The sequence below is a fragment of the Staurois parvus genome, unplaced genomic scaffold, assembly GCF_062004578.1.
Source record: "Staurois parvus isolate SC_StPar_1 unplaced genomic scaffold, SC_StPar_1.0 ptg000682l, whole genome shotgun sequence".
Taxonomy (NCBI): Eukaryota; Metazoa; Chordata; class Amphibia; order Anura; family Ranidae; genus Staurois; species Staurois parvus.
Window position 1 is genome coordinate 597,342 of NW_028318478.1, and position 26,998 is coordinate 624,339.

The 26,998-nt window shown below is 40.7% G+C and overlaps 1 protein-coding gene across 1 annotated transcript in view; it reads right to left on the reverse strand.

Annotated features, from left to right (window-relative positions):
- Window positions 1-1,671: 1,671 nt before the first annotated feature.
- Window positions 1,672-26,998, reverse strand: part of LOC149447510 (ornithine decarboxylase antizyme 2-like) — a 51,571-nt gene continuing 26,244 nt past the window's right edge. Inside the window, exons 3-5 of the mRNA XM_089652363.1 lie at window positions 13,153-13,328; window positions 6,781-6,866; window positions 1,672-2,705 (exon numbers count right to left, since the gene is read on the reverse strand). Coding sequence (XP_089508489.1) covers window positions 2,575-2,705; window positions 6,781-6,866; window positions 13,153-13,220 — 285 coding nt within the window. The 5' untranslated portion in view covers window positions 13,221-13,328 and the 3' untranslated portion in view covers window positions 1,672-2,574. The remainder of the gene's footprint in view (window positions 2,706-6,780; window positions 6,867-13,152; window positions 13,329-26,998) is intronic.

Consider the following 26,998-nt stretch of genomic DNA (forward strand, 5'->3'; position numbering starts at 1 on the left):
CTTGCTACAGGGTGAATAAACTCACTAGAACAGATTACTGGAGTTGTGATGTCACTTCATGCCTGGATTGCTTTGAAAAACTAAAGTGAACCCGTGCTCAGATTATGCACAATAAATGAACATATTCTGAACAAGCAGTAAAAGCACAATAAAAGAAGCCCTCATTCACTACTATAACTACAAGCATTGTGGAGAAATTACAAAGAGTTTACAACAAAGGAACTAAAATCAGTTTCATTACACTTTATTTTCCTTTGGTGTATAATCTTGCCAGCTTTGTAGTAATGAACACCAGGTGCCTGTAAACTGCTAGAAACCAAAAGGGGGGGGGGCAATTTGGGGTGTAACCCTACCTGCCCTTTCCATGCTTATTCCCTACTCTCCCTAACCCTCACCTGCTTGCTATACTCCTAAATCCCTTTTTCTTCCCCTTCTTTCTCTGGTGTTTCCCCTCAATACTTTGGGATACCCCAATAAAGAGATGTTCTTTATCAGCACCAAGTATACTAACAGGGCTCAAAGCAGCAGATAGGATGAGGGAGATTAATATTGGGGTGCTGATGTTCATCTTAAAGGATAAGTTCACCTTTGGGAACGTTACATGTTCCACCCACTTTTGGGGGGGGGGGGCATGCAACAAGTGACCACTCCTGCAGCCTCTCGCCGATAAACCCCCCCCCCCTCTCCAATTGTGACAGCGAGTCAGGGATCTTCTCCCTGCACGCGCTGTCACAATTTGAAAAGGCCTCTGCCCACATGGCCACGTCATGGATTCACAGAGATCAGTACCAACAGCCTTCAAGGCTGATGGCTTGTAATTCCCAAAGAACTACCAGGGTGCTAGTTAGCACTCTAGGCACTTCAAGTCTTTAGTGCCTTTATTATTTTTTTTATTTTATAAAGGTGAACTTAGCCTAGAAGTGCTTCAATGCTTAACATGATATCCCCAGTGTATCCTATAATGCCCATTCACACCTGAGGGCTGTAATGCTGCTTGTTGTGGCATTTAATCTTCAATAGTGCACCACAAGAGTACTAATAAAAAAAAAAAAAACCAACACACAAGTTTTCAGAAACAAGGATTCATGGTGAAAATATGCATTTTGCACACCTAGCATACATTTCTTAGTGCTTTCCTGCGCTAAGGCAGGAAGTGAATGGCTGTATGCAGCTGTTCTCTTGTAAAGGCTGATGCTTATGTGCCTCCAATGTATTTCTGGAATGCAGAAATAAATCTAGTTTTTGGAAAATACTCGAGACACGCAAGTGCAGGTAAACGCTGAGGAAGCATCAGCATTTACAAGAATATAGCTCTACACAGCCATTTACTTGTATGACAGACTGCACGTGGCACCTGCAGCTCCCTGGGTGCAGGAAAGTACTAGGAAATTTCTAAATTATATATAAAATGCCTATAAATGTCAGTGTGCATAACCCACAAAGCCTGGTTACATGAACATACAATGGACATGGACACAAGGTCTCTGCCAAAAGGAGAAAGGGAGATTACAATTCGGCATAGAACAAAAATGCTCAGTTCTGCCTCAATAATGATCTGCCCTTCTCACAGATACCATATGGCAAATATATATATTTTTTTTCCTTTTTTTTGTGTGAAATATCCTACAGACTTTGTTTACTTTAAGACAATAAGTTCACTTCCAACAGTGGTAAAGCAATTCCAATTTAATAAGTTTGAGATGGAAACCACGTTGGACTGATTAAAACAGTCACTGGTAATTATTAAGTGGCTCTGTAGGTTAGTGGTGGTGCTCTTTGTGGGATTTGGCTGCTACCACACTGGTATGACAAAGTCATTGCTTCAGCAGACATTACTTGAATGAAGGAGGAGCGCCAGCTGTCAGAAATACTGGGACTCTTAAGAGAATATGATTGCTTATTGAAAGTATAAAAACATATAGATCAAGCCCCTGCATCACACAAGCTGGCATTTGCCACTGCAAGAAAGTTCAGGTACCACACCTTGGAACCTACCAATCTATCAGCGATTGCACCCATGATAAAAGGGAAGGCAATTGCCCCGTAATGCATTGGCTTGACCTGTACTTCTTTATACTTTAAATAAGCAATCATATTCTCACATCAAGATTCGCAACATTCCGGACACTGGGTACTCCCCACTTTCTCATTCAAGTATGATAATAAGTGTGTTTTTTTTTTTTTTTTAAAGGCTCTGGGGTTACACAATATTGTCACAGTGTATAATGAAAAGCATGGTAGTCCAAGAGACAAAACAATGACAATAGGTTGGCATTTAAGATAACTATTTTCTCATATGCAGCTTCAACTACATTCTGAATACATGTTTTTTTTTTTAATCACAGATTGCAAGGTGCTTGAGGTTGCTGCTTCCAAACAAAATTGCAGAGAAAGTCAAAAACAACATACATCGTATTCATAAAACTGAAAGAAAGGCCAAAAAAAAATATCAGTCCATCTCATGGTAACGAGTACTTCTCCTCCCATGTCCTTGGAAAAGTGCGAGAAATCCCTACCAGTTATTCTTACACACAGAAAATAAAAAGCTAAAAAGGAACTACATGTCCACTGCGGTCACTCTTCGTCTGAAGAACTCTGGTCAAGAGTGTAAACCATAAACAGAACTTCTGGACGTGCTGGTACGCAGGGATGCCCAGGACGCACAATCTCAAAGCCCAAAAAGCTGAATGTCTTCAGAAGTGGACCTATGAAAAGAACAGAAAGTACAATGAGAAATAATGACGAGAAAGACCCCTAACATTACCCCTGCACTCTGTTAAATTCTCAACCCTTGAAGGGTTCAGAGTCTGCAGTACAGTACACAAGGAAATTATCAGGTGGCTCTTCAGTCACCCAAATCACTCACAAAAAAAAAAAAAAAAAAAAAAAGCTGGCAGCTAGAATTAAATTGGGTAAACAAACTCCACACTGCTATAGTGGCTGGGGTTCTGGTTACATGCCAGTGCTCCTGCCATTGTTACCACTATATTGGCATCAGCAATGGGGTTAAAATTACCAGGTAACAAACAAACAAAACTGCGCTTAAAGGAACGTGCCAAAGAATACAATTGGTGCTCAAATCATTGCTGCCACTTCTAATAAATCAATGTGACCAAAAAGGAATAACTTAGTAGTTCAGTAGCGCAAAATATCATAAAGTGAATGAAACAATAAAACTAAATATCAAAATATGACTTTTGATGTGAAAAAGTCCAAAATAAAGTCCTTAATAAACCCACAAAATCTTCAAGTTCTCCAAGAAAGTTCACCATGTGTACAAAATGAAATGTGCATTCACCAAATGAGTATGCCCCCCACTCTCATGGTTGGCCAAATCGCTTAAAGAAAACAATCACCATCTCCAATACACCAATGTCACTCTTCAAGATGCACAGGTATCATTCCATGATATCTACGTCCGCCGAGTGTCACAAAATGGCACCAATCACGTCACTTCCAGTTGCGGCACAGTCCTCACCCTATGAGGAAGTGGGAAGTGACGAAACACGTCAAGGCAGGACTGAGGGGCAACCGGAAGTGGCGGAACTGGAAGTGACATGATTGGTGCCACTTTGTGATACTCGGCGGTGATGAGAGCACTGCAGGGCTTCACATGGTTCAGTTGCACTATCTGCAGCATTTTTGAACTTGAATTTCTTTTAATTCTTGTAAGTGGCTATCTATTTGAGCCAATAAAGAAGGCATTTTGTACTGCACCATTTGGGTTTCTCTTTTGGGTTTTTCACTTACATGACCATTTGGGAGGTGATCACAGAGGAGGAAGAAGGGTGGCTGTGACCATTTTCAATGTCTTTATACCTATTACCAACCAATCCATGGAATACCTATGCATCCTAAACAGCGTGACATCTTGGTGTATGGGAGATGGTGATGGTTTTCTTTAAGCGATTTGGCCAACCATGAGAGTGGGGGGCATACTCATTTGGTGAGTGCACACCCGAAAGGGGGGACATTTCATTTTGAACACGTGCTGAACTTTCTTGGAGAACTTGAAGATTTTGTGGGTTTAAGGACTTTTTCACATCAAAAGTCATGTTTTGATATTTAGTTTTATTGTTTCATTCACTTTATATTTTGCGCTACTGAACCACTTTAAGTTGTTCCATTTTTGGTAAATTTACCAGGTATCCATCTTCATTTTCATTATTTTGCACAAACTGGCCTGATAACAGTCATTCAAAATGTACTGATTTTGTTTTGTTTGTTTTTTTCATGTACGGATATTATTATACAGGATTTATATAGCACCAACAGCTTGCTCAGCGCTTTACAAAATAAAGGAAGACAATACAGCAACCATACAGTTCAATACCAGAGGGTTAGGAGGGCCCTGCTCCTTGGAGCTTACAATCTAAGAGATAGAGTAGGGAGGGGATAAAACCCCAAAAGTATATTTTTTCCTGTGTCCTGTTGCAGAGATTTATGGTCAGTTCCTGTCCTGGAGAAGCACATTTTGGCTACACATACAAGATGAAATGAATACAAAATCTGAAGGTTTGCCATGTTAGAGAATATTTGGAAATGTTCTCTGAACATCTTTAGGTCTATAATTCTTCCTAAAATAATAGCAGTGCACTTTCTGGTATATGAGGGAGTCTAGTTACACCCCTGTCTACAGTGCTGCCGTCCGGCCGTTTATGTACATGGGCCGGACGGAAAGTGGTTAAAAAGAGTCCGGTACGGTTTTCACCTGTTTCAGGTGAGACTTCAAGTGTCATATACCTTGAAAATTCCACTCTGAAACGCACCTGAACCAGTAAACAAAACTGCACTGGACTCCATTGAAAAAATGTACTAAAACCAGCCCCACAAGTGAACCCAGTCTCAGTGTTGAGATTTCAAAGTACAAAACTAGAGTGTGACCCCTGCATGTCCAGATAAACCTGATGATATTAAAGTACACAAGAGAATTACTTTCAGAGGTAAGCCATCAAATCCCAAGGGTATTTATAGTCAATCAATTCCTGTAGCTGTACCCAGGTCATGGCATGTCAAGAGACTGTCAGATTAATTTACTATAAATGACAACAACCCATGTCTATAGGACTTTCATGTCATTCATGTCCAGCAGGTATGTCTTAAACACCATCACATTTCATTCATGTCAGCTTCACTAGTGATGCTGTACTGCAAAGCATATACGTACATGAAGTTCTTAAGGAGGACAAAAGTGTCTGCATATTAAAGTGGATCTTCACCCATTACAAGGAGCTTTTCTCTTTTAGTTCCTTCCCCCTCCCCATTACAAAACTGGAAAAATGTTTTTTATTATTATTCGTAAAGTACAGTGCAGTTTTTGTGCTGCAAGGCACCAATTCCTGCTTTCTCGCCTAGGTGAGGATTACATACATATCCCCACTGCCCCCTGGGATTGCCACATCATACATTCCCAGGAGGCAGTTTTACCGAGGGGGCATGCATGCTGCGAGATTCTGCACATGCACAAATACAACTGTGCTTTGTCAGGTATTGAGGACCCAGCAGAGCCCTGCGGTACCTCTCTGCATGCAGAGGGATTCTCACACACTTGTGCAGATTCCCTGCTTCTCTGCCATGTTCCAGACACCAGACATTAGTGGCATCTGTGCGTATGCGTAGTAATCCTGGCACATAGGTAGATGTAAACAGAAACAACCCCTGCGCTCCACGACTCAGCAAGGGTGGAAGGATGGAAAAGGAACTTGAGAAAATTCGACACAATTCGACCACCAATGCATAGAAGGTTGTGCGGCTCTAAACAAGGCTGGGGAAGCCCAACCAGTACTGTGAAGTGAAACAAAAAAAAAAAAAAAAAAAAACAAAAAGAAAAAGCGCACCAACCTTCGCATTACTCTCAGTAAATTGTGATTTTATTAAATAGAGAATAACAACAAAGCATAACAAGCATGTAAGGTCCACAAAGCAACCTGGGAGTATAGAGCCAATGCGAGTCACATCACGAGGCTAGACTCGTAAAGTAAAGGCTGACGCGTTTCGAAAGGGGTCCCTTCTGCATCAGAGCTCTGATGGAGGGACCCCCTTCGAAACGTGTCAGCCTTACTTTGAGAGTCTACCCTCGTGATGTGACTGCAGCACAAAAACTGTAGACTGTTAAAGTAATAAAATTACATTTTACTGAGGTAATGCGCAAGGTTGGTGCGCTTTTTCTTTTTGTTTCACATAGGTAGATGTGCAGCGGGGCTCTGCCAGGTCCTGAATACTTGTCAGACTCTGCGCATGCTTTTGATTTTTAAAAATGGCAGCATGGAAGAGTGGCAGGTGGAGGGTAACAAAGCGGGGTAAAGTTCTGCTTTAAAGACCTTTCCAGCTAAGCGACATCAACTTTCCCAGCTAGATGTCAAAGTAATAGCAAAAATATGCATGTCTATCACTTGCACTGGGGAAAGTTTATGAATTGAAGCTCCAAATAACGGAAGGTAGGAACAAAACAAAGTCTATACATTTGCCTGATACCTCTCAAGAACAGCAAAATTACTTGCAATGAACAAAAAAGGCAAACAGTCTCTGCTTTGCTTTATCGGAGAGAATGTAGGATGAATTATACCAAGCCGTAATATTGATACTTGGTCACCCCATTAAAACTAAAAAAGTGGAAAATGCTGCAATCCATTCCTTGGCGTAAACCTATTACAATAGAAATAAAATAGAAGCCAGTGTGTACCATTGATTTAATTTGGTCCCTGCAGGTTCCTTGTTTAAGAAAAGTAGCTAAATAACCACTAGAGAGTATGATTTCTTTGCAGAGTTCACTACACATACCTCTGTCTTCCCGAGTCTTTCTGAAGCAGATAAAGACGTATCTGACTTTTATCTTTTCTTCTGCATACTCAAGAAGAGCCAGCAACCTGGAGACAGCAGACATTTCACTGATCAGTACTGACCAAGAAACACATGTTGCTGAAGAAAACAAAAGCCCTGCCACACGGGCCCTTACCTTTTGTTAAATAATCCTTTCATGGCGTATCAATATTTTAAAACATTTCTTTCTGTACATAAAATGTAATAAGATTTGTACATGGGGCAGCCATACAAACTCATTATATATGCAGTCTCTGCTTCCTGTTTAGTTGTACTGCACAAGTGTGTTTCAATGGTAATCTCAATAGAAGTCTATAGGTCAGGCTAGAACTCATTGTATATGTTTGACCACTAGAGGGCACAACTCTAATATACACTGATCAGCCATAACATTATGACCACTCACCAAAACCTGTCTAGGTATGGACTCCACTAGACCTCTGAAGGAATGCTGTGATATCTGGCAGCAGCAGATCCTTTAAAAGATCAGTTCACCTTTGGAATAGGTTACATGTTCCACCCATTTTTAGGGTGAAACGTAACATGTCCCCATAGCTGCAGCTGTGCCCGCTGCCCCCGTCTCTCTGACAGATAGCTAGTACAGGGAAACTTCTCCACATACTATTTGTCAAATTTGAAAACAGCGTGGCCATGTGGGGCTTCACCCACACGGCCACGTCATTCATTCACGGACTGAACTGCGAGTCCCAGCAGCCTTAGCGGCTGAGGGCTTGTAGTTTTCAATTAATTATCACAGTGCTGTGGACCACCGTGGTAGTTCATTGAAGCTTCCTGTTAGAACATCTGCTTGATCATACATCCCGTACAGCAAGCAGAAACTCTGACAGGTCTGCAGGAGACCTGCATGGCATCAGTGATCTACTGATTGCTGGTACAATGCCTTCCAGGCTCCTTTGGACAAAAATAATAAATGCACATTTGTTTACCTGCAAAAAAAAGTGCATAAATTATTTTTATCCAAAAGTTGTGTCGAGGTGAGACAGTCCAATCAAGCACCCTACAGAAATCTGGAAAATTGGTGGCCAAGTCCGCACCTCAAGCTTATTTTGGCATTCCTTAAACCATTCTTGAATTCACCAGACCACCTTCTTCCATGGCTTAGTGGTCCAGTTCTGATGCTCGTGCCCATTGTAGGACTACACGGCCAGCCTTCAATCCCCACAGGCATCAATGAACCTTGGCCATGCATAACGCTCTCGCCAATTTTCCTTCCTTGGACCACTTCTGGTAGGTCCTGACCACTGCAGAGTGGGAACATCCCATAAGAATGAGTTTTGGAGATGCTCTAACACAGTTATCTAGCCATTACAACTTGGCCCATGTCAACACCACTCAAGTCCTTACACTTGCCAATTTTTCTGCTTTCAACACATCAACTTAATGGAAAAAGCATTCTCTTGCTGCCTATATACCACTTTCAGATGTCATTGTAACAAGATAATCAATGTTATTCACTCTACCGGTCAGTGGTCATAATAAATTGGCTGATCAGTGTATATTTCCAGGTAGAAACTACATTTATTTGAAATGTGTGGTCAACCAAAATGCACTACAGCTTTATTTAGTGTATAATACATAACATACTGATAAAATCCTGTATGTAAATAATAAAATGTGTTTTCAGGAGCAGCTTATGAGCAGAACAGGGGAGAAAACACTTGAGAGAGTGTCCCTAATCCGCCATCCAATACATCAAGCTGCCAAAACAGCATAGCCTATGTACCCCATAGTATGGGAAACGTTAACCACTTGCCTACCGGGAACTTTTAGCTCCTTCCTGCCCCAACCAATTTTCCCGCTTTCAGCACTTTCAACTTTGAACGACAATTGCGCGGTCATGCAACAAGGTACCTATATGAAATTTGTCTTTTTTGAGACAGAGCTTTCTTTTGGTGGTATTTAATCACCACTGGGTTTTTAATTTTTTGCTAAACGAAAAAGACTGAAAAGTTGAAAAAAAATATTGGTTATAAAATGCAAATAAACGGTGTCCTGACAGGCTTGCCAGTTAACAGCTCTCCTGTCCTCCAACAGACAATGTGGGAGGAAAGAAATGCCGATAACCAGCAATCTGTTTACGGACACCACTCACACGGTAAAGGGATGCTGTGATTGGCCCTTTACCCCGATCAGTGGTCACAGAGCACGCCTGATGCACGTTGCAGGAGAAGCGTGATGGGGGCGGGGGGGGTGGTAAATGGGGATTTGGGCGGGGTCTATATGGATGCCCTCCCAGAACTGAATGACCATGCGGTAGCCATCTTTCGGCTGTAGCACCACAGTCAGCAAGTGGTTAAAAGCAGTTAAAGGATAAGTGCACCTTTTGGGAAAAAATTATAAATGCACGTATTTTTTCGGGGGGAAAAAAAAAAAATGTGCAATTATAATTTTTTCCCTGGAAAGCATTGCATCAGGGGTGCAATGCCAGACTTCTGCAGACAAACCCTGCAGATTTCAGCCGTACCTTCATATAGTCTGACCATTTAAAAGTTGCAGGGCTTGTGAATGAACTAGGAGGCCACTCATCTGCAACCTCGCAGTCCATTCAGAAGTACAAGCTATCAGCCACCATAGCTGATGTTAGTTGTATCTTCTGCATTCATACAGTAAGTTGTGAATGAATGAATGACATGGCCGTGAAGGCGGAGCCATGCACGGCTGCATTATTTTCAAATAGTGACAGCGGGCGCTGGGAGAAGATCCCCTATCGCTGTCGCTGGGATGTGGGGATTGGGGGGAGAGAAGGTTACAAGTTCCACCCTAAATACCAGTGGAACATGTAAAATGGTACAAAAGATGAACTTATCCTTTAGGTTAGCATAAGGTTTTGTTTTTCCCCTGGCTCAGACCTATAAAGCAAATTAGTGGTAGGGTCACACACAGGACTAGAATTCCAAATATCTGGTGAGAGGCAAAGTACAACAATCTTCAGCTTTTAATAACAGAGTTGCTGCGTTTCTAATATTAGAATGAAGTTACGTGACCATTTTAAAATAATGTTAGAAGGAACAGCAAATTCTCCTTTTTCTCTGATTAGGTTACATAAACGAGAACATGGGTGATCTGACAGACTGCAGCACGTTACACGGTCAGAGCTATACAGTCATGCGCTGCGGTTTTGTGGAAAACACTAAAGGCAACAATACTAAATGTATTTCCACTTTTGCACTCAAATTTGAGAAAACCTCACAATGTTCCCATTCACACAGCATACCTAAAAAACAATTTTATAAAAACATAGATGTTTTACTTTTCTAGGAGTTTGGTTACTCTGAACAATCTGAAATTTGAGTTTTCCCTCATTAAAGCAGACCTTACCCTCACAAAAATGTACAGCATGTGCAGCTTTGCATGCACATGCAAAAACATCCTACAATATCCCAACATATTAAAAAAATAAATAAAAATAAAACATACCTTTTCCTGACACTTCTTGGTTTCCCTGAGACATCAGTGACATAGTCAGGGCTTCACCAACACACCCAGGCAAGGCCATGTCTCCAGTGACTCCCAGGGAGATCTCACCTGATCTTGTGCATGCACTGTTCACAACCTGTCAGTCATATTGTTCAATAAGCAACCAACGTAGATTTTGCACATGCATCATTTGGAATGTCTCTGTTCTTGAACAATAAGATCCACACATATTGAGTTTGGTGCATGAGCAACATCTGGTGTATACTTTATTGGTGGGCAGACACAGGGAACCAGGATGAAAAAGATGGCTGTCAACTTTTTTTTTTTTTTTTTTTATGGTGGCACAGGAGGGGGCACAGGCAGAACAGACATGAAGGGACTTTGGCAAGAGTTGAAAACAAAAAGAAGTGATAACATATGTAAGTGGAATGGTTTACCTAAACAATTGAGCATAGCTTTGACTGTTTAAGAATCTACTTTAACACATATTGAAGAATCCCAGCATCTAGATCTTTAACTACCTGGATACCAGGCACATTTACCCCCTTCCTGCCCAGTCCAATTTTCATCTTTTGGCGCTGTCGCACTTTGAATGTAATTGTGCAGTCATGCAACACTACATACAAATAGATTTTTTTATGGAATTTGATCACCACTAGGTTTTTTATTTGTTGCGCTATAAATGAGAGAAAAAACCCCAAAAAAGACCAAAAATTTTGGGGGGAAAAAATGCGTTTTTCTTCTTTTCTGATACAAAAGTTTGCAAACAACCTTTCTACACAAATGTAGGTCAAAATGTATTCTGCTACATTTCTTTGTTGAAAATAACCCAAATCTGTTTATTATTTAGTTGGCAGGAAAGTTTTTGAGTCCACAAACTATGGTATATAACTAAAAATAAATAAATCCTAATGTACTGAAGGCCTATCTCATTTCTTGAGGCCCAAAAACACCAGGATGGTACAAATACCCCCAAATGACTGCTTTTAGAAAGTAGATAGTCTGAGGTATTTAGTAAGAGGCATGGCGAGTCTCTTCAAGTTGTCAGTTTTTGTCATAATTTTGTGGAAAATGAAGACAAGAAAAAAAAAAAAAAATACAATTTTTTTTTCCATACTGTCACTAATGCAGTAGAGCATTAACATATAAATGGCACGGTGGTGATCAGGGATACTGACTGGCGACAGTATGTAAAAAAAAAAATTTAAAATGAATTATTACTTTTTAATTTTTTAATGATTTTTATGTTACCACAGTAGCTTTGTACTATTCTGGACAAGTGATCAGGATGAATTTTTTTTTCTACACCACATTATGATTGCTTATTATACCAATGAATTTCATTGGTATAAGCTAGCATTTATACTGGATGAAACTGATTCATTCAGTAGCTTTTGTTGTGATTAGCTGTAATTGGCCACTGCTGATCACATGCTACAGATAGGCTGCGATTGGCCCAGTCTGTACATGTAACCAATCACAGCTAGCAGCACAGTTGTAAACAATGAATGGGCCAGTGTAGTGATCTGTCATTGGCTGTGTTCGGTGGACACAGCCAGTGACAGATTGTGCCACAGCGCAGCCCATGGAGCCCGCTCCTGTGAGGACATCTTATGACGTCCTCCCAGGATAATACAGATCCCACTTAGCCGTCATGTTACAATAGGCCGGGCATGAAGGAATTAAAGTGAAACTAAACTCTACTTAAAAATAAATACACACACATATATTATATATACATACACACTTTTTTTTTTGCTGCTGTGATATGGCTTCCTGTTCTAGGGTGGTTACATGCATTCTCAGTGGTCCCACTGTAAATAGGAACATAGCCACTCTCTATTGCTAGCTCCCCAGATGTACTAGGGACTATGAATTACGGACTATGAGATGTGTAGTTGGCATAGAGTAGTGCACATGACCGCAACTAATATGTACCGCTCATTCCTAACAAAAAAGCAGCAAGGGGAAAAGAGGTTCAGGAGCACACAGAGGACATTACAAGGAGGCAAAAAAAAAAAAACCACGGTAAGAATCAATTTCCTGAAAAATATATTAAGTTACATCATCCAGTGGCACCCAATGAAGATGCCTGAAGTCTAGCACCCAGAGAGAAGAGGTCGGCAAGGAGCCCCTTGCAGACTTCGGGCCATTAAAAAAAGAAGTGAAAAGTATAGTGACTTTAGTTCTGGCTTAACTCATAAAAGTACATTCTTTGCTCTCTGAATTTCCAAGATATCTTTTTTTTTTTTAGCTGCTGACTACTGTTTAGACTTCTGTTGGGTGAGGGTGGCTACTTTGTTCTCCATGGCCCGCTGTATGTAGAAACGTAGCAACCCTGCTCACTCCTGTGGACTAGAGACTATGAATAATGAGCTATGGCATTTGTAGTGTTCATGGAGCAGTGTACATGGCTGCAACTATCATGCACCGCTTGTTAGAAGAAAAAAAAAACAAAAACAAACAAACAGATGACCTACACAGTAAGAAAATTTTATGAAAGCTAGATCACAGGGACATTCAATAGTGGACGTGTATGTATTATTTTTGGAGAATAAGGATATTTTTTTAGGGTTACTTTTTCAAATCTAATTCAGACAAGATTAATTTTTGTAAACATCAAGATCCCATCATCCCATGCATAGCAGAGGAAAATTTCAGGTTGGCAGTTTTCAGAAAAGATAAAATAATTGTTTCAAGTTATGCTGTGTGAATAAGAACATATAACAAATATAAAGTACGTGTCATCAGGATTTGGCTGCAAAAGTGGAAATAGACTTTAAGGCTTACAACGGTACTCCAATTGAAGTGCTTCTGTTGCATCCCCATTGTGCAGACAACTAAAACAACAACAAAAAAGTGTGACAATTGTAAAAGCTTAGGCTCACTGCTTACCCCTCTTTGCTTCCATCAGCTAGAATGCCCTCAGGAATTTCCACAAAGAGGCTCTGGTTTGACAGCATGGCCTTCCATGACGATTCTTTCACCTCGGTGACCTTATAATGAAAGTGGATAAGGTGGGGCTTCCCATCATTCCCCGGGAGATCCTGAGAAACTGTAAGCTTCTCATCCTGCAAACAAAGTGTAGAGAAAGAAAGTAAAAACGGATGCCATGCAATATAAATCAGATAACCAATGACAGCTTACAAAGCCATCCACAACACTGCCCCTAGCTACTTCGCCAACCTCATCCGCAGATATCGCCCACTCCACTCCTCCCAATATATCTTCCTCTCTAGCTCCCTCATTATCTCCTCCCACGCTCTCCTCCAGGACTTCTCCAAAGCTTCTCCCATTCTCTGGAACTCCCTACCACAGTATGTCTGGTCAGCCCCCACCCTGTCTGCCTTTAGGCAATCTTTGAAAAAACTCACTTCTTCAGGGAAGCCTACCCCACCTCCACCTAAGAACTGTACTTGAATCACCTTCACCAGATCATCCCCCGCAGCCATCACCTTTTGTATCTCCCCCTTCCTTAGATTGTAAGCTCCACGAGCAGGGCCCTCATGTTCCTTCTGTACTGAAATGTATTGTAATTGTACTGTCTCCCTTATATTGTACAGCGCTGCGCAAACTGTTGGCGCTATATAAATCCTGTGTAATAATAATATCTTGCTGATCCATAACAAGTTGTTACTAAAAATCATAGACTACGGTCAATAACTCAGCCACCCTATAGAAGGCGCTTATGTTACATACTTACAATAGGTATTTAGCAAACGCCAACAGGATGATGCAAGTATACTGTAATTAAGTGAACAGCAGATATGTGCCAATACACAAACAGAGATGTAAACCTGAAAACAAAACATCTTAGGCACCAAGCTCCATCACACTTCACATATATCAACCTTCAGGCATGACTCTGAGCTAGCAGCCTCCAGCTTAACCACCAGGCCAGTTTTTACCATACCTTGCAATTTATCAAGCTCTGTTACCTTGCTTACCCTGATACCTGAAAAAAATAACAGTGTGCTATAATTGCGCAAGTGGATGTTTAGACATAAGAAACAAGTGGGAAATCCAACGGTTGCTTTGACACCATCTATGCGAAAAGACAAGAGTGCTGCTTCAGCCATAGATGTGTGTGTGTTAAATATACTCCATGACAGAGAGCCATAGCCTGAAAAACGTATTCCAAGCCCCAGCACCAGCCCTGAGCGGGTACATGGCAATAGCTCTCTGCCAATCCCTCCACTGGCTTCCCATTGCCCAACGAATAAAATTAAAAACATTAACAATCACATATAAAACCATTTATAACTCTGCCCCAAATTACATCACCAATCTTGTCTCCAAATATCACCCAAACCGTCCTCTCCGCTCCTTCCACGACCTCCTGCTCTCTAGCTCCCTTGTCTCCTCCTCCTATGTTCGTCCCCAGGACTTCTCCAGAGCCTCCCCCATCCTCTGGAACACTCTACCTCAATCTATCACCCACTCTGCCCACTTTTAGGTGATCTCTGAAAACCTCTCTTCAGGGAAGCCTATCCTGCCTTCAGCTAATAACGGAATCTTCTATTCCTTCTACCAGTCCATCCCCCACAGTTATTACCTTTTGTACCACCAGCCCCTTCCTCTTAGATTGTAAGCTCCAAGGAGCAGGGCTCTCCTAACCCTCTTGTATTGAACTGTATTGTTGCAAACTGTTGCAGCTATATACAACCTGTATAACAACAACAGCAACAGCAACAGCAGCAGCAGCAGCGATATCAGAACCGATTTTAGATTATTAGGTTAATTACACATAGCAGAACTACTCAAATGTTTTTATTTCATGTTTATTCTCATGGTTACTGTGAAATTGTGTGAATGCATCAATGCAGTGCATGTTATCTCAGCTTGCAGAGCATGGATTCATTGAATGAATGGGTTTACCAAAAGTGTAAATATTGCAGAATATACAGCCTCATGCTACATAACGAAGCCCCATTTCATGCTGAATAAACTAAATTATTCATGTAGCTTAACTAGAAAACTATCTTCAGATAGATTTTTACTTCAAAACCATTTTAATAAAAAATTTTTTTTTTTTTTTTAGTAAATCATTGATTTTTATCCACCCTGTGGCCAGTTTATGCAAGTTTAACTTTATTTAGTCCGAGAAGGATTGAGGAAGGGTTAGAATAAATTTGCATCTAAACCCTAAATTAAAAGTGTAATATATTGCAGCTTATCGGTCCTTTGATGTGGTGACTTTTTTAATTGTCGACTAAGAACATTTTCAGCAAGTACAGAAAATACAGTACTTTATTTTGCCAGAAAAGCAATGCACTTGTCACTGTCATTGAGCTTAAGAGAAAGCAAAATATTGTGTAAACTACTAATCCCATCAATGCACCATGTAATGGAGATGAAAAAAAGGCAGATATGTTTAAAGTCCAGCCTGTGTGACAACCATGACTGTTCCCATTGAGTCGAGAAATTAGAGTAGACATGAAAGAACAGGAAGTGTTTTATTTGCAGGATTACTAGGTGGAAACTAAAATGAACAAAAAGAATGCCAATGCAGCCACTACAGTTAACCACTTATCTACAGGGCACTTTTATCCCCTTCCTGCCCAGGCCAAATTTCAGCTTTCAGCATTGCAATGACAATTGAAATACCCATATGAAATTTGTATAATTTTTTTCACACAAATAGATCTCTTTCTTTTGGTGCTATTTAATCGCCACTTTTTTTTATTTTTTGCACTATAAAACAGAAAAAAAAAACAAATTGGAAAAAAAAATACTTTTTTCTTTGTTCATATTATAAAATTTTGCAAAACAGGTAAATTTTCACGTACACTGATCTGTGTTGATGAGGCTACACTGATAGGCTGCACTGGTGGGAATTGACGAGGAGGCACCGATAATGCTGCTGCACTGATGGGCACCGATAAACAGCACTGATGGGCACCACTGCTGGGCACTTTTGGGGCTGCGCTGATGATCAGGGCCCTGATTATCAGTGCAGTTGTCCTCTAACACTTGCTGGTTATCAGCAGTACTTTCCTCATGCTTTGACAGTGTTAGGAAAGTGCTGCCGATAACCAGCAACTGTATTTACTTTGTGATCAGCTGTGTCATTGGACACAGCTGATCATGTGGTAAAAGGTCGCTGTGAATGGCCTTTTACCTTGTCATGTGATCAGCTGTATCCGTAGGACACAGCTATCAGACAGCGCCGGGTGCGCGCCGCTGGGGGTGCATTTTGGGAGGACGTCATATGACACCCTCCCAAAACTAGACAACTGCGCTGTAGTCGTCATTTGGCTATAGCGCGGTTGTAAAGTGGTTAAGGATTGGGAAGCTCCAATATACAAGATTTATGTTAGTAGGTTAAATATGCTTTGAAGGTGACAGAAAATAAATCCAGCAGACTGTACTTCCTATTGTCTATCAGCACCCAAGCACTTCATTTTCCAGTTTCCAACTGGCTGTGCAAAGGCAGAGAACATCTTTTAGAAAAATTAACAGTATTTTTTTTCAACATGTTATACCCACCTGCTCTGGTCCCTGTTTGCCACTACAGGAAGCCGCTTCCTACAGGGGTGCATCTGCAGGTTTGGTCCTAAGCCGGGCTGTGTGCATTTATTGTTCCTCAATGAACTCCCAAGAAAAGGATTACACGGAGAGTACACAAATCCTCTGGTTTTTCGTCCATTGAGGGACACAAAGTCTCTCACATTCTGGACATGCAAAAGCAGTTCAATAGAGGAGTGAGCAACACAGCAAAGAAATACTAGGAAGAATGCCAAGAAAACAGAGAACTAGGAGCTTGAGTATCTCCTGGTGCTCAGCCGGACCTGCTTACGCATGGCTTTACCAGAACAGTTCAGAAAGCTGCACCAGCCTGAGCATGGCGCTACCAAGGAGTTGGTGTAGGAGCTCTGCATGCCTGCCTGTGAGAGACGACATGAAAGAGACCCTGGAGTAGCAACACCACCCTGTCCTATCTTACTTCGCTCAAGCGAGTGCTTATTTCCTGGAGCCTCTGGAAGGGGCGGCCTTGGAGGAGATAGGGGACAGCTTTCTCCCCTGGGCGGCAGTGGACAACATCCGGGTCTGTGAGGAGCGAACGACCACGTGACCGCTACAAGGAATCCTGGGAGCAGAGGGGGAAGGAGTAGATAGCGCCATGGAGCAGCGGCCAGAGAAAGGTGCCGCCGGTGAGAGATCCAGATCCAGGGAGACCTAGAGGTCTAGCTGCCTGGAGAGCCATGGTGGGTAACCCCACTCTGGGCAGGTAGCAACGTCGAAGCCACCCTAAACCCTACAGTCGCTTGGGAAGTCGAATCCTGGAGGTGGGGAGTTCTGAAACACACTTGTGATATGTTTACTAAGATGTTGAAAGGTGTAGGAAAAGACTCTCTAATGGGCCAAGCGTGAAAAGGAAAAAAAGGAGGGGGGGGGGTGAGGAAAAAAGGAAGGAGGAGGAAGAGGAAAAACAGGAAAGAAAGAAACAAGCAGTTCAGAGGAGAAGGCTAAAGAAAAAAAGATTAGGGGGTCACCCCGTGGCTATAAAAAGAAGAGGAGGTTATTTAAGCATATAGTTGACCTCATCTCAAAAATATATCAGGTAAATTACATCCCATTAATAAATGAGATAAAGAACGAGCTGAGGGGAAGCTCAAGATGATCACTCTCCCAGATAGAAAAAATAAACTTTGTGAAAATGGTGATAAAACCAAAAATCTTCTATAAATGTAATATGCTCCCAATATATATACACCAATAGACATATTTTGGGACCCTAAAAAAAAAAAAATTAAAAAATTAAAAAAAATTGATATATATGGGCAGGTAAAAAAAACGAGCGAAAAATATGATTTTAAGAGATACTATTATTCGGTAATACCAACACAGGTGGTTGATTGGGTATATATGAGAGAAAAGTTGGGTAAAAAATAGAAAGTACACTTAGTGAGGCACCGTTAGATAAAATTATTTGGATTCCACAACAGTTTCGGATGATTTCTAATAACACTAGCACATTAACACAGAATGATGTCCTAGTAACAACACCCAGTAGCACTGGAGGGAGATCATTGGATTCCAGACCCTGCCCTGACCAGCTGATGACCTCAAGGGAAAAATATATATATATAAACGCTCATTAAACTGTGCGTTCTGGTGAGTGTGCATTTCTTCTGCACTATATCGCACAGCACCTTGTTACCTGGAGGATAGGAATAGATGAGAGCACCTGAAGTCACCTTGATATCATTATATGAACTGCTTGTTTTACATTTATCTACTTATTTATATACTTATGGTATTTCTTGTCCAGCGCTGCATCTTCTGATTTATATTATTGTTTTATAAGGTTTATGGTTACCTGATGCACAGCTGCTACATTGCATTTGTAGGTGCGCTCGTACACATTATCTTCATTACTTATTAACACAGAATGTGTTTAGGGTATGGGATGTAATTCACGGACAAATGGGATGGGAGTATAATTCACTGTTAATTCCACTTGTAGGAACAAGTTTTTTTGCACCGGGGAAAGAGAAAATATCAGGAAAATGGAAAAAGGATGGAAACGCACAGTTAAAGGATATTATGAAGAAGGGGAAAATATGTTCTTTTCAAGAATTGAAAACACAAAAAAAAATATTTTTTATGTATTAGATGAGTGGCGATATTTTCAATTAAGACACTTTGTAATGGCACTTCCACAACCAGTAAGAGTTGTAGAGGACCTACATCCATTTGAACAGATGTTGAATTCAGGTATTATACAGAAACATAGTACATTGTGTAGATACAAAATATTCACTAAAATGTCCAGACCTCTGTTGTTTTTGGAGAGAAAGAAGGAAAATATTTAATTTAGCACACAGGGCCATGGATATGAAAATTGTAGGAAATAATTATAAATGCTTGGCAACAGCAACCAGAGAATTCACCACTTTGTTGGGAGAGAATGTGGAATAAAGGGAACTATGGCACACATATGGTGGGAATGCCATAGAATACAGGATTATTTGCAGGACCTAGTACAACAAATACAAGAGATCTCGGGCGGTAAAATCTTAAAGGACCCATGGGTCTGTTTATTCCATAATACTAAGTTAACAGTGAAACAGTATAAGAATATGATGATTTTTCATTTTTTTAATGCGGCAAAGGGATTGATCCCAACGTTTTGATGGGTTCAGGAGATACCAAGAGTAAAGGGTTGGATACTCAGGGTAGAATATATTTATAGGTTGAAGGACTTATACCATAGCGAAGAGGATAAAATGGAAACATTTTAAGAACCTGGAAGGGATGGAGTGAATTTAAAACCTCCAAAATATATGTAGAGCTGATTGGAGAGTAAACAGAGAGTAAAATAAATTGGGAGACGAAGTTGTGAAGGGAAGAGGGAAAGAAGAATAAGAAGAGAAGAGAGTGAGAATATATGTAGCTTAGAAGAATCTAAGGAGAAAAAGAAGATAAGAGGGTAATGCGAGAGGAGGTGGGGAGGGGGATTGGAGGAGGGACTAAGGGGAAAAAAAAGGAAAGGGGAAAAAGGGAATTGTTGAATGTTATATTATGTAAGGATTTTTAAATATTTGTATGTAAATGAAACTAATAAAATAAAAAAGAAGAAAGCTGCACCAAGTTCCTGAAGGAAACTTCCAGGCTATCCTCGCAGTGCCCAGTCCAGTGGGATCCAGACACGGCACTCCGCAGCTATCTGACGTGGCTTTAGTAATGATTAGAGAAGAGTCTTGATTGAAGAAAACATTTGGAAAAAGGGAAAAGGTGTTAGTTTTTTGCTAGTGTCCTAAGAGGATGGATGTCTTCAGCTCTGCTGAAGAAAAGACATCCATCCTTCTACTGAGGCATGCTAGTAGTAGGAGAGGTTATACTGGTAACATCTACAGTTTCTTGTTCAATTCTCCTGAAGGGAACAGTATAATTCAAAGGTGAAACACTTCTTGTGTTTCTGAATGAACAAGAAGGTCCCCCCCCCACACCACAACTTTTCTTTCCCCAAATGTTTTAACCACTTCCAGTCCCGACACTTTTACCCCCTTCCTGACCAGGGCAATTTTCAGCTTTCAGCGCTATCACACTTTGAATGACAATTGCGCGGTCATGCAACACTGTACCCATATGAAATTTTTAGCATTTGTGACAGATAGAGCTTTCTTTTGGTGGTATTTAATCATCTCTGGGTTTTTTATTTTTTCTTAAACAAACCAAAAACCACTGAAAATGTTGGAAAAAAAAAAGTTTTTTCTTAAGTTTTTGTTATAAAATTTTGTAAATAAGTGATTTTTCTCCTTCACTGATGTACGCTAATGAGGCTGTAGTGATGGGCACTGATAAGATGCACTGATGGACACTGATAGGTGGCACTGATGGGCATTGACAGGCATCACTGATGGGCACTGAAAGGCAGCACTGATATATGGCACTGACTGGCACAGTTAGGCAGCACTGAAGGGCAGCTCAGGTGGGCACTGATATGTGGCATTGTGGCACTGATGGGCACTGGCACGTGGCACTGTTCAGCTGGCACTGATGGACTCTGACAGGTGGCACTTCTGGGGCCACACTGATCTTCAGTGCCCTAATAATCAGTGTACATCCCCTCCACGAAAAGCCGATTACTGGCTCTCCTCTCCTCACGAGCTGTCAGCGTGACAGCTCGAGAGGAGAGAAATGCCGATAACTGGCATTTCCCTGTTTACATGTGATCAGCTGTGATTGGACACAGCTGATCACATGACCGAGCCGACATCTTCGGCTCTTTCCATGATCGGTGATCCCCTGTGTCCGAGGGACACAGAGCATCGCTGATCACCGCACTGCGCGCTCCCTGAGCTGCGCATGCGCGGTGAGAATGGCAGGACGTCAAATGATGTCCTATCAGAACGAGAGAACCACCTTGCGCCTGTGATTGGACTATATGGCAGGCGGGAGGTGGTTAACGTGTATGTACAGTTGTGCTCAAAAGTTTACATACCCTGGCAGAAATTGTGACATTTTGGCTTTGATGTTGAAAATATGACTGATCATGCCAAAAAATGCTCTTTTATTGAAGGATGATGATCATATGAAGCCATTTATTATCAAATTTTTTTTTGCTCCTTTTTAAAATCATAACAGAAATCACCCAAATGGCCATAATCAATAGTTTACATACCCTGGAATGTTTGGCCTTGGTACAGACACACAAGGTGACACACACACACACACACACACACACACACACACACACACACACACACGAGTTAAAATGCCAATTAGAGGTTAATGTCCCACATCTGTGGCTTTTTAAATTGCAATTAGTGTCAGTGTATAAATAGTCAATGAGTTTGTTAGCTCTTACGTGGAAGCACTGACTAGGCTAGATACTGAGCCATGGGGAAAAGAACTGTCAAAAGTCCTGCGTAACAAGGTAATGAAACTTTATAAAGATGGAAAAGGACATAAAAATATGTCCAAAGCCTTGACTATGCCAATCAGTATTGTTAAATCACCTATTAAGAAGTGGAAAGTTCGGGGATCTCTTGATACTAAGCCAAGGTCAGGTAGACCAAGAAAGATTGCAGAGCATTTTTTGGCATGATCAGTCATATTTTCAATATCAATGCCAAAATGTCACAATTTCTGCCAGGGTATGCAAACTTGAGCACAACTGTATAGCGAAAACTTTGAAGGAAAGTACATTTCCACATCACTCAATTTTTTCACCAGGACAAAAGCAAACAATCTGTCTAGCAACACATATAATACAAACTAGACAGGGGCTCGGATCCATCCAAATAAAGTTTTTGCTATACATACACTTTAATCCAGGTACAGCTGCTCCTTGCCATAGGTTGCCCTTTCATGTACAACAGAGGAAAGGTGAATCAGAATCCACTTCTTCTCACAGTATTGCCTTTGAACCTAGGTATACTCAAAATATCCTGTTTCCATGTATGTAAGCCAAGGTTCACACTATATGCTGGTACGAATAAGAGCACACATTCCCCCCCAAAGATGCGCTGCTGTTAGACACGCAGGGGTGGAATTCATTCTTAATGGCACCCCCATACACTAGAAACTGCAGCACATTTTCCCATGTTGGGAACCGCATACCCACAGGTGTAGCTTGAAGCTTGTGGTCCCCCCCATGCAAAAGTTGATCTGAACCCCCCTCCACTACAACCTGAAGCTTCCACCATCCGCCAAGATACTCTAAGTGGATAAAGAGTTATTTCAGATCTTTATTTACATATATTTATTTCCAATGAAAATATTATTAGCGAGCACAAAACACATAACTTCCTGCTAAACCTAAAACTGTATTGAGGTAATAACTAAAACTTGGTATGTGAATGAGGTCTTGGGGCTCATTCACATGAGCACTGTGTCCTGTCCAACGCAAACCAGATTTTTTTTTTATGTGGCTGGAGCTGTGTGCAGGCAGCCTGTGTTACACTATGAGGACACAGCAACTGTATGAACACAGCCGCAGGTCCTAATTTGACAGGCGTGTTGATGTAGGTGTACAACCCCAATCACAGACAGTGTGCATTTGGAGCTACTCACCCACACCTGTCAAATTAGGACATGAGGTTTGTACAGCTGCTGCATCCCCATAGACTAACAGGTGGCTCCAGCTCCCAGCAACAGACACACAATCAGTGCAAAGAGCACAAAGAGGGTGATCGGTGCTGTGGGGGGCAATTACAGGAACCAAACTCCTATATGCAGCAGCTGAAAGGAGTGGAATATAGAGGAGAAGCTGTCTTTCAGTTGCTGTGTGCAGGGGATAATTTCCTCTAATTGCCCACCCCGCCGTAAAACAAAGTAACAAGGAGATGGCGCCCCTGTAGCGTGGGCTGGGTTGCGACCCCCTATTCTATGCCAGTGCTCATGGTGCTAGGTGTTGTACCTGTAAATGCAATTGTGGAAAAGGTGTAGGACCTTTTCTCTGCATTTTTCATAGTGCAGCACTGCATTTGAATGAATAGGCTGCAGTGCCCATGCAAAGCAGGGTGGATAAAAATCGATTTGTTTTAAAAAAATACTGTTTTTGGATTTAAATCTGATTTTTAATCAAATTTTAATAAAATGCTTTTGGAGTAAAAGATAGTTTTCTAGTTAAGATACAATAATAATTTAGTTTATTCAGCATGAAATGGAGCTTAGCTATGTAGCATGAGGCTGTAAATTCTGCAGTATTTTCCTTTTTTGGTAAACTCATTCAATGAATCCAAGCTCTGCAAGCTGAGATAACATACACTGCATTGATGCATTCACACAATTTCACAGTAACCATGAGAATAAACATGAAATAAAAGAACAAGGCTATTCCCAACAGCCTTGTACCATGTGACAAGCTGTGACCAATCACAGCTCTCAAAGTATTTCTCAATGGCTACAAGTATTCAGCCAGAGAGAATGAGAAATTATTCCTTTTACAGCCTTTATGGGTATAAAAGCAATCAGTGTAAAAAAAAAAAAAAATCTTCATCACCCCCCACAAGCAGTAGTGTCACTATGGTGACACTGTACTGCTAGGGTGACAGTATGTTTAAAAAAAAACAAATATAAAAGAAATTAAATAAAAAAAGTAAAAAATGTTTTTAAAAATTATACATTTTTGGTTATAAATTAATTTGGGTTATTTGTTTTTTTTTTTACTAAAAAGATAGATGAATACATTTTGGCCAAGATTTATGAAGAAATATTATTTGCAAAATTTTATAAGAAAAACACTTTCCAAAATGTTTGGATTTTTTCATTTATATAGCAAAAAAAATAAAAATCCCAGTGGTAAATAAATACCACCAAAATAAAGTTTTATCTGTCTCAAAAAAAAATGCTAAACAATTAATATGGGTACAGTGTTGCATGACCGCTCAATTGTCATTCAAAGTGTGATAGTACTGAAAGCTGAAAATTTGCCTGGACAGGAAGGGGGTGAAAGGGTCTGGACAGGAAGTGGTTAAATCAAATCCACCCTGATGCAAAAGCAGCCATATTTGAGCAAACAGTTATTATAACTTAGAGTACAATTTTATTAGAGTTTTTAAGAAGTTTGAAATAGGCTGATGATCATCAAGTTCAACATCTCATCACTGTATTAGACTTTGGTAGAGAGGAAAGCAACTGTGAATCTCAATTTTGCCAACAATTGGAAAATCTCCTGCATGATCTCCCTCCACAACTGCCCCAAGGTCATTCAGCTTTAAAAAAAAAAAAAAAAGAGAAGTATGGCCAATACTCTTTTGGCTATACTTCCCTTTTGGATCAGAAGGGTACATCTGCTAATGTTCTTCTGTGTCGGCCAATAGCTATCAGCTGACATGGCTGAGCCAAGGTGTGAACAGGATCCTAACTAAAGTCGCGGGATCCACCTGGCTCATTGATTTGCTGCTGGCTCTTGGCCAGCTGTGTCCACCTTCTTCCCAGCCTGGGATATACTAAAGACAAAACACAATCTCTTTTTTGGGCTTTTTGCACCTTTATCTCTATATGATTTGTGACAGATTTTTGCTTGAAAATGCTTTAAAAAATCCTACTTCCTACTCTCCCACTGCAGTGCTGGCAAGCTGAGTAACAGTCATATTCTTCAGTAGTGTCATCCAACAGACTTGTATGACAGATGGAGGAGGAGTGTTTCAGACCAGCTCTGTTACTGAGTTCTGATTACAGAGTGCAGAGGGCCTATCTCTGCTGTAACAAGAAAGCAGAAAGGAGACTATGCATATCATTTCTGCGATTCCAATTTTGCTTTAATTAACAAATAGCCATACTCCCCAGATAGACAGTGCCACAACTGGGAGCTGAGGTGAGGGGTGGATGCAGTGTACTTCTGGTCAAAAAGAAGTCACACAAGACACATGGGGCGTTATTTACTAGAACTGGAGAGTGCAAAATATTGTAGCTCTGCACAGAAACCAATCAACTTCCAGGTTTTATTGCCAAAGCTTAAAGTGTTACTAAACCCAGGACCCTGCATTCACTATATCCGTTTCTCCACAGTACACAGAACATGGAAGTGCAATTATTTTAGTAAATATAAACTGCTAAATACCTTTTCTCATCAGCAGTTAGAGCAGCCGTGTAACTTCCATCAGTGTCCAGGTGAGCACTGGTTAAAGCTTGTAGGAGGAGTTTTCATTTTGCTCTAGGAGGATGCAGAACCCCTGACCTCTGTCTAGACAGTGCTGACTGGCCCTGTGCTGATCACAGCTCTCTAGCAATACACACCAAACGGAGCATGAGCAGAGTGACTCCACACAATATGTCTTATCAGGAAAGAAGAGGAGAATCAAAGGAGTCAGAATCAAACAGTGTTTTTACACAATGCAAATAATTGACCCCTTAGGTTCCACAGTGAGTATAACAAGCATGCTTTACTGCATATACAGACTGATTTTACTGTTGTGGGTTTAGTAACACTTTTATTGAACAAGCTGACATTAGAAGCAGATTAGCTACCTGCACAGCTGCACCAGTTTTAGTCAATCTACCCCAGTGGGACAGATGGCAGCAGCAGAGGAAAAAAAAAAAAAAATTAATATTCTTACATAGGATCTAGTTTTCTAAGCAGTATATTTTTTAAATAGTTATGTACTGTGGGAATATTAGTATATGGGCAAACGTTTCCTCAATAACAATTAAATCTGGTAACAACCTGTTCTCTTAGAAGTTAGTGAAAAGCTGGTATCAGTGTTTCTCCTGCAAAATAGAGTAGGTCACAACTGTCCAAAATGGATCAACGCTGACCTGCACACCATCAGTGTTCTACAAGTACAGCTTCACAGCTCTATACCAGTAAAAAACAAAAAAAAACAAAACTGAAAGCAGCTAACAGAAACATACGGAGTTGTTGTGTTGTCACATTCCAGATGAGCTATTTTTAATGCAGTCTGAAAGTGTTGACCTCCAAAAGACGGATGATAGAGACTAACTCTTCACAGAACATTTTACATGGTACTTTCTGCAGTAAGTATAATATTATTACAATTACAAACCTTCATAAGAGGCATAAAAAAAAAAAAAAATACAACACTTGTGATCACTGAAGTTGTCAGAAAATACAGCTATAGGGCTCTTGCACACTGGTGCCTACAACACAGCATTTACAGGTACACATGCTGTATTTTTTATAGATGTACTGTAAATGCAGACCATTGTTTTCAATGTGCCTCTATAATGTGTATGAAATACAGAAATCTGCTTTGCCGTTCAGTATTTTGCACCCGTAAAATGTGAATTTGAAGATATTAGAATTGCATTCTGGAAGCTAGAATTTATTTTATGCCTGTACATGCATAATAAATGCAAGAAATTTCTGCCAGAAATACTGGTTTTCAAACATCAGTAATGTGTGCAAGTATCCTTATGCTGTAATGAGGGAGCTGCACAACTAAATTCAGCATAACAGTATTCTCAACCTAAATTTACCCATTTGCCATATATTTACCTCCCAGCACAAGACTGGTCCCGGCACCCCTGCGCTCCAGCAGTCTTGAGTTGTGGACGTTTCTGATGTCATTAAGCCCAGAGCAGGCTCCACAGACCAGGAACAGTCCACAGCAGGACCACAGGGGAGCGCTGTTTTCTGGTAGGATAAAGGATCAGGTGAGTAAAGGCTTTTTCCTCACCCCTGGACTAAACAAACAAGCAGTTGACCCTTGCAGTGCATATACAGCTCAAATGCATGGGAATTTTTTTTTTGCTCCGAGTTGGGCTATAAATACGCCTGTAAGTACCTTTAAAAGATACCGCAGAAATGAGATCTTATACCAGG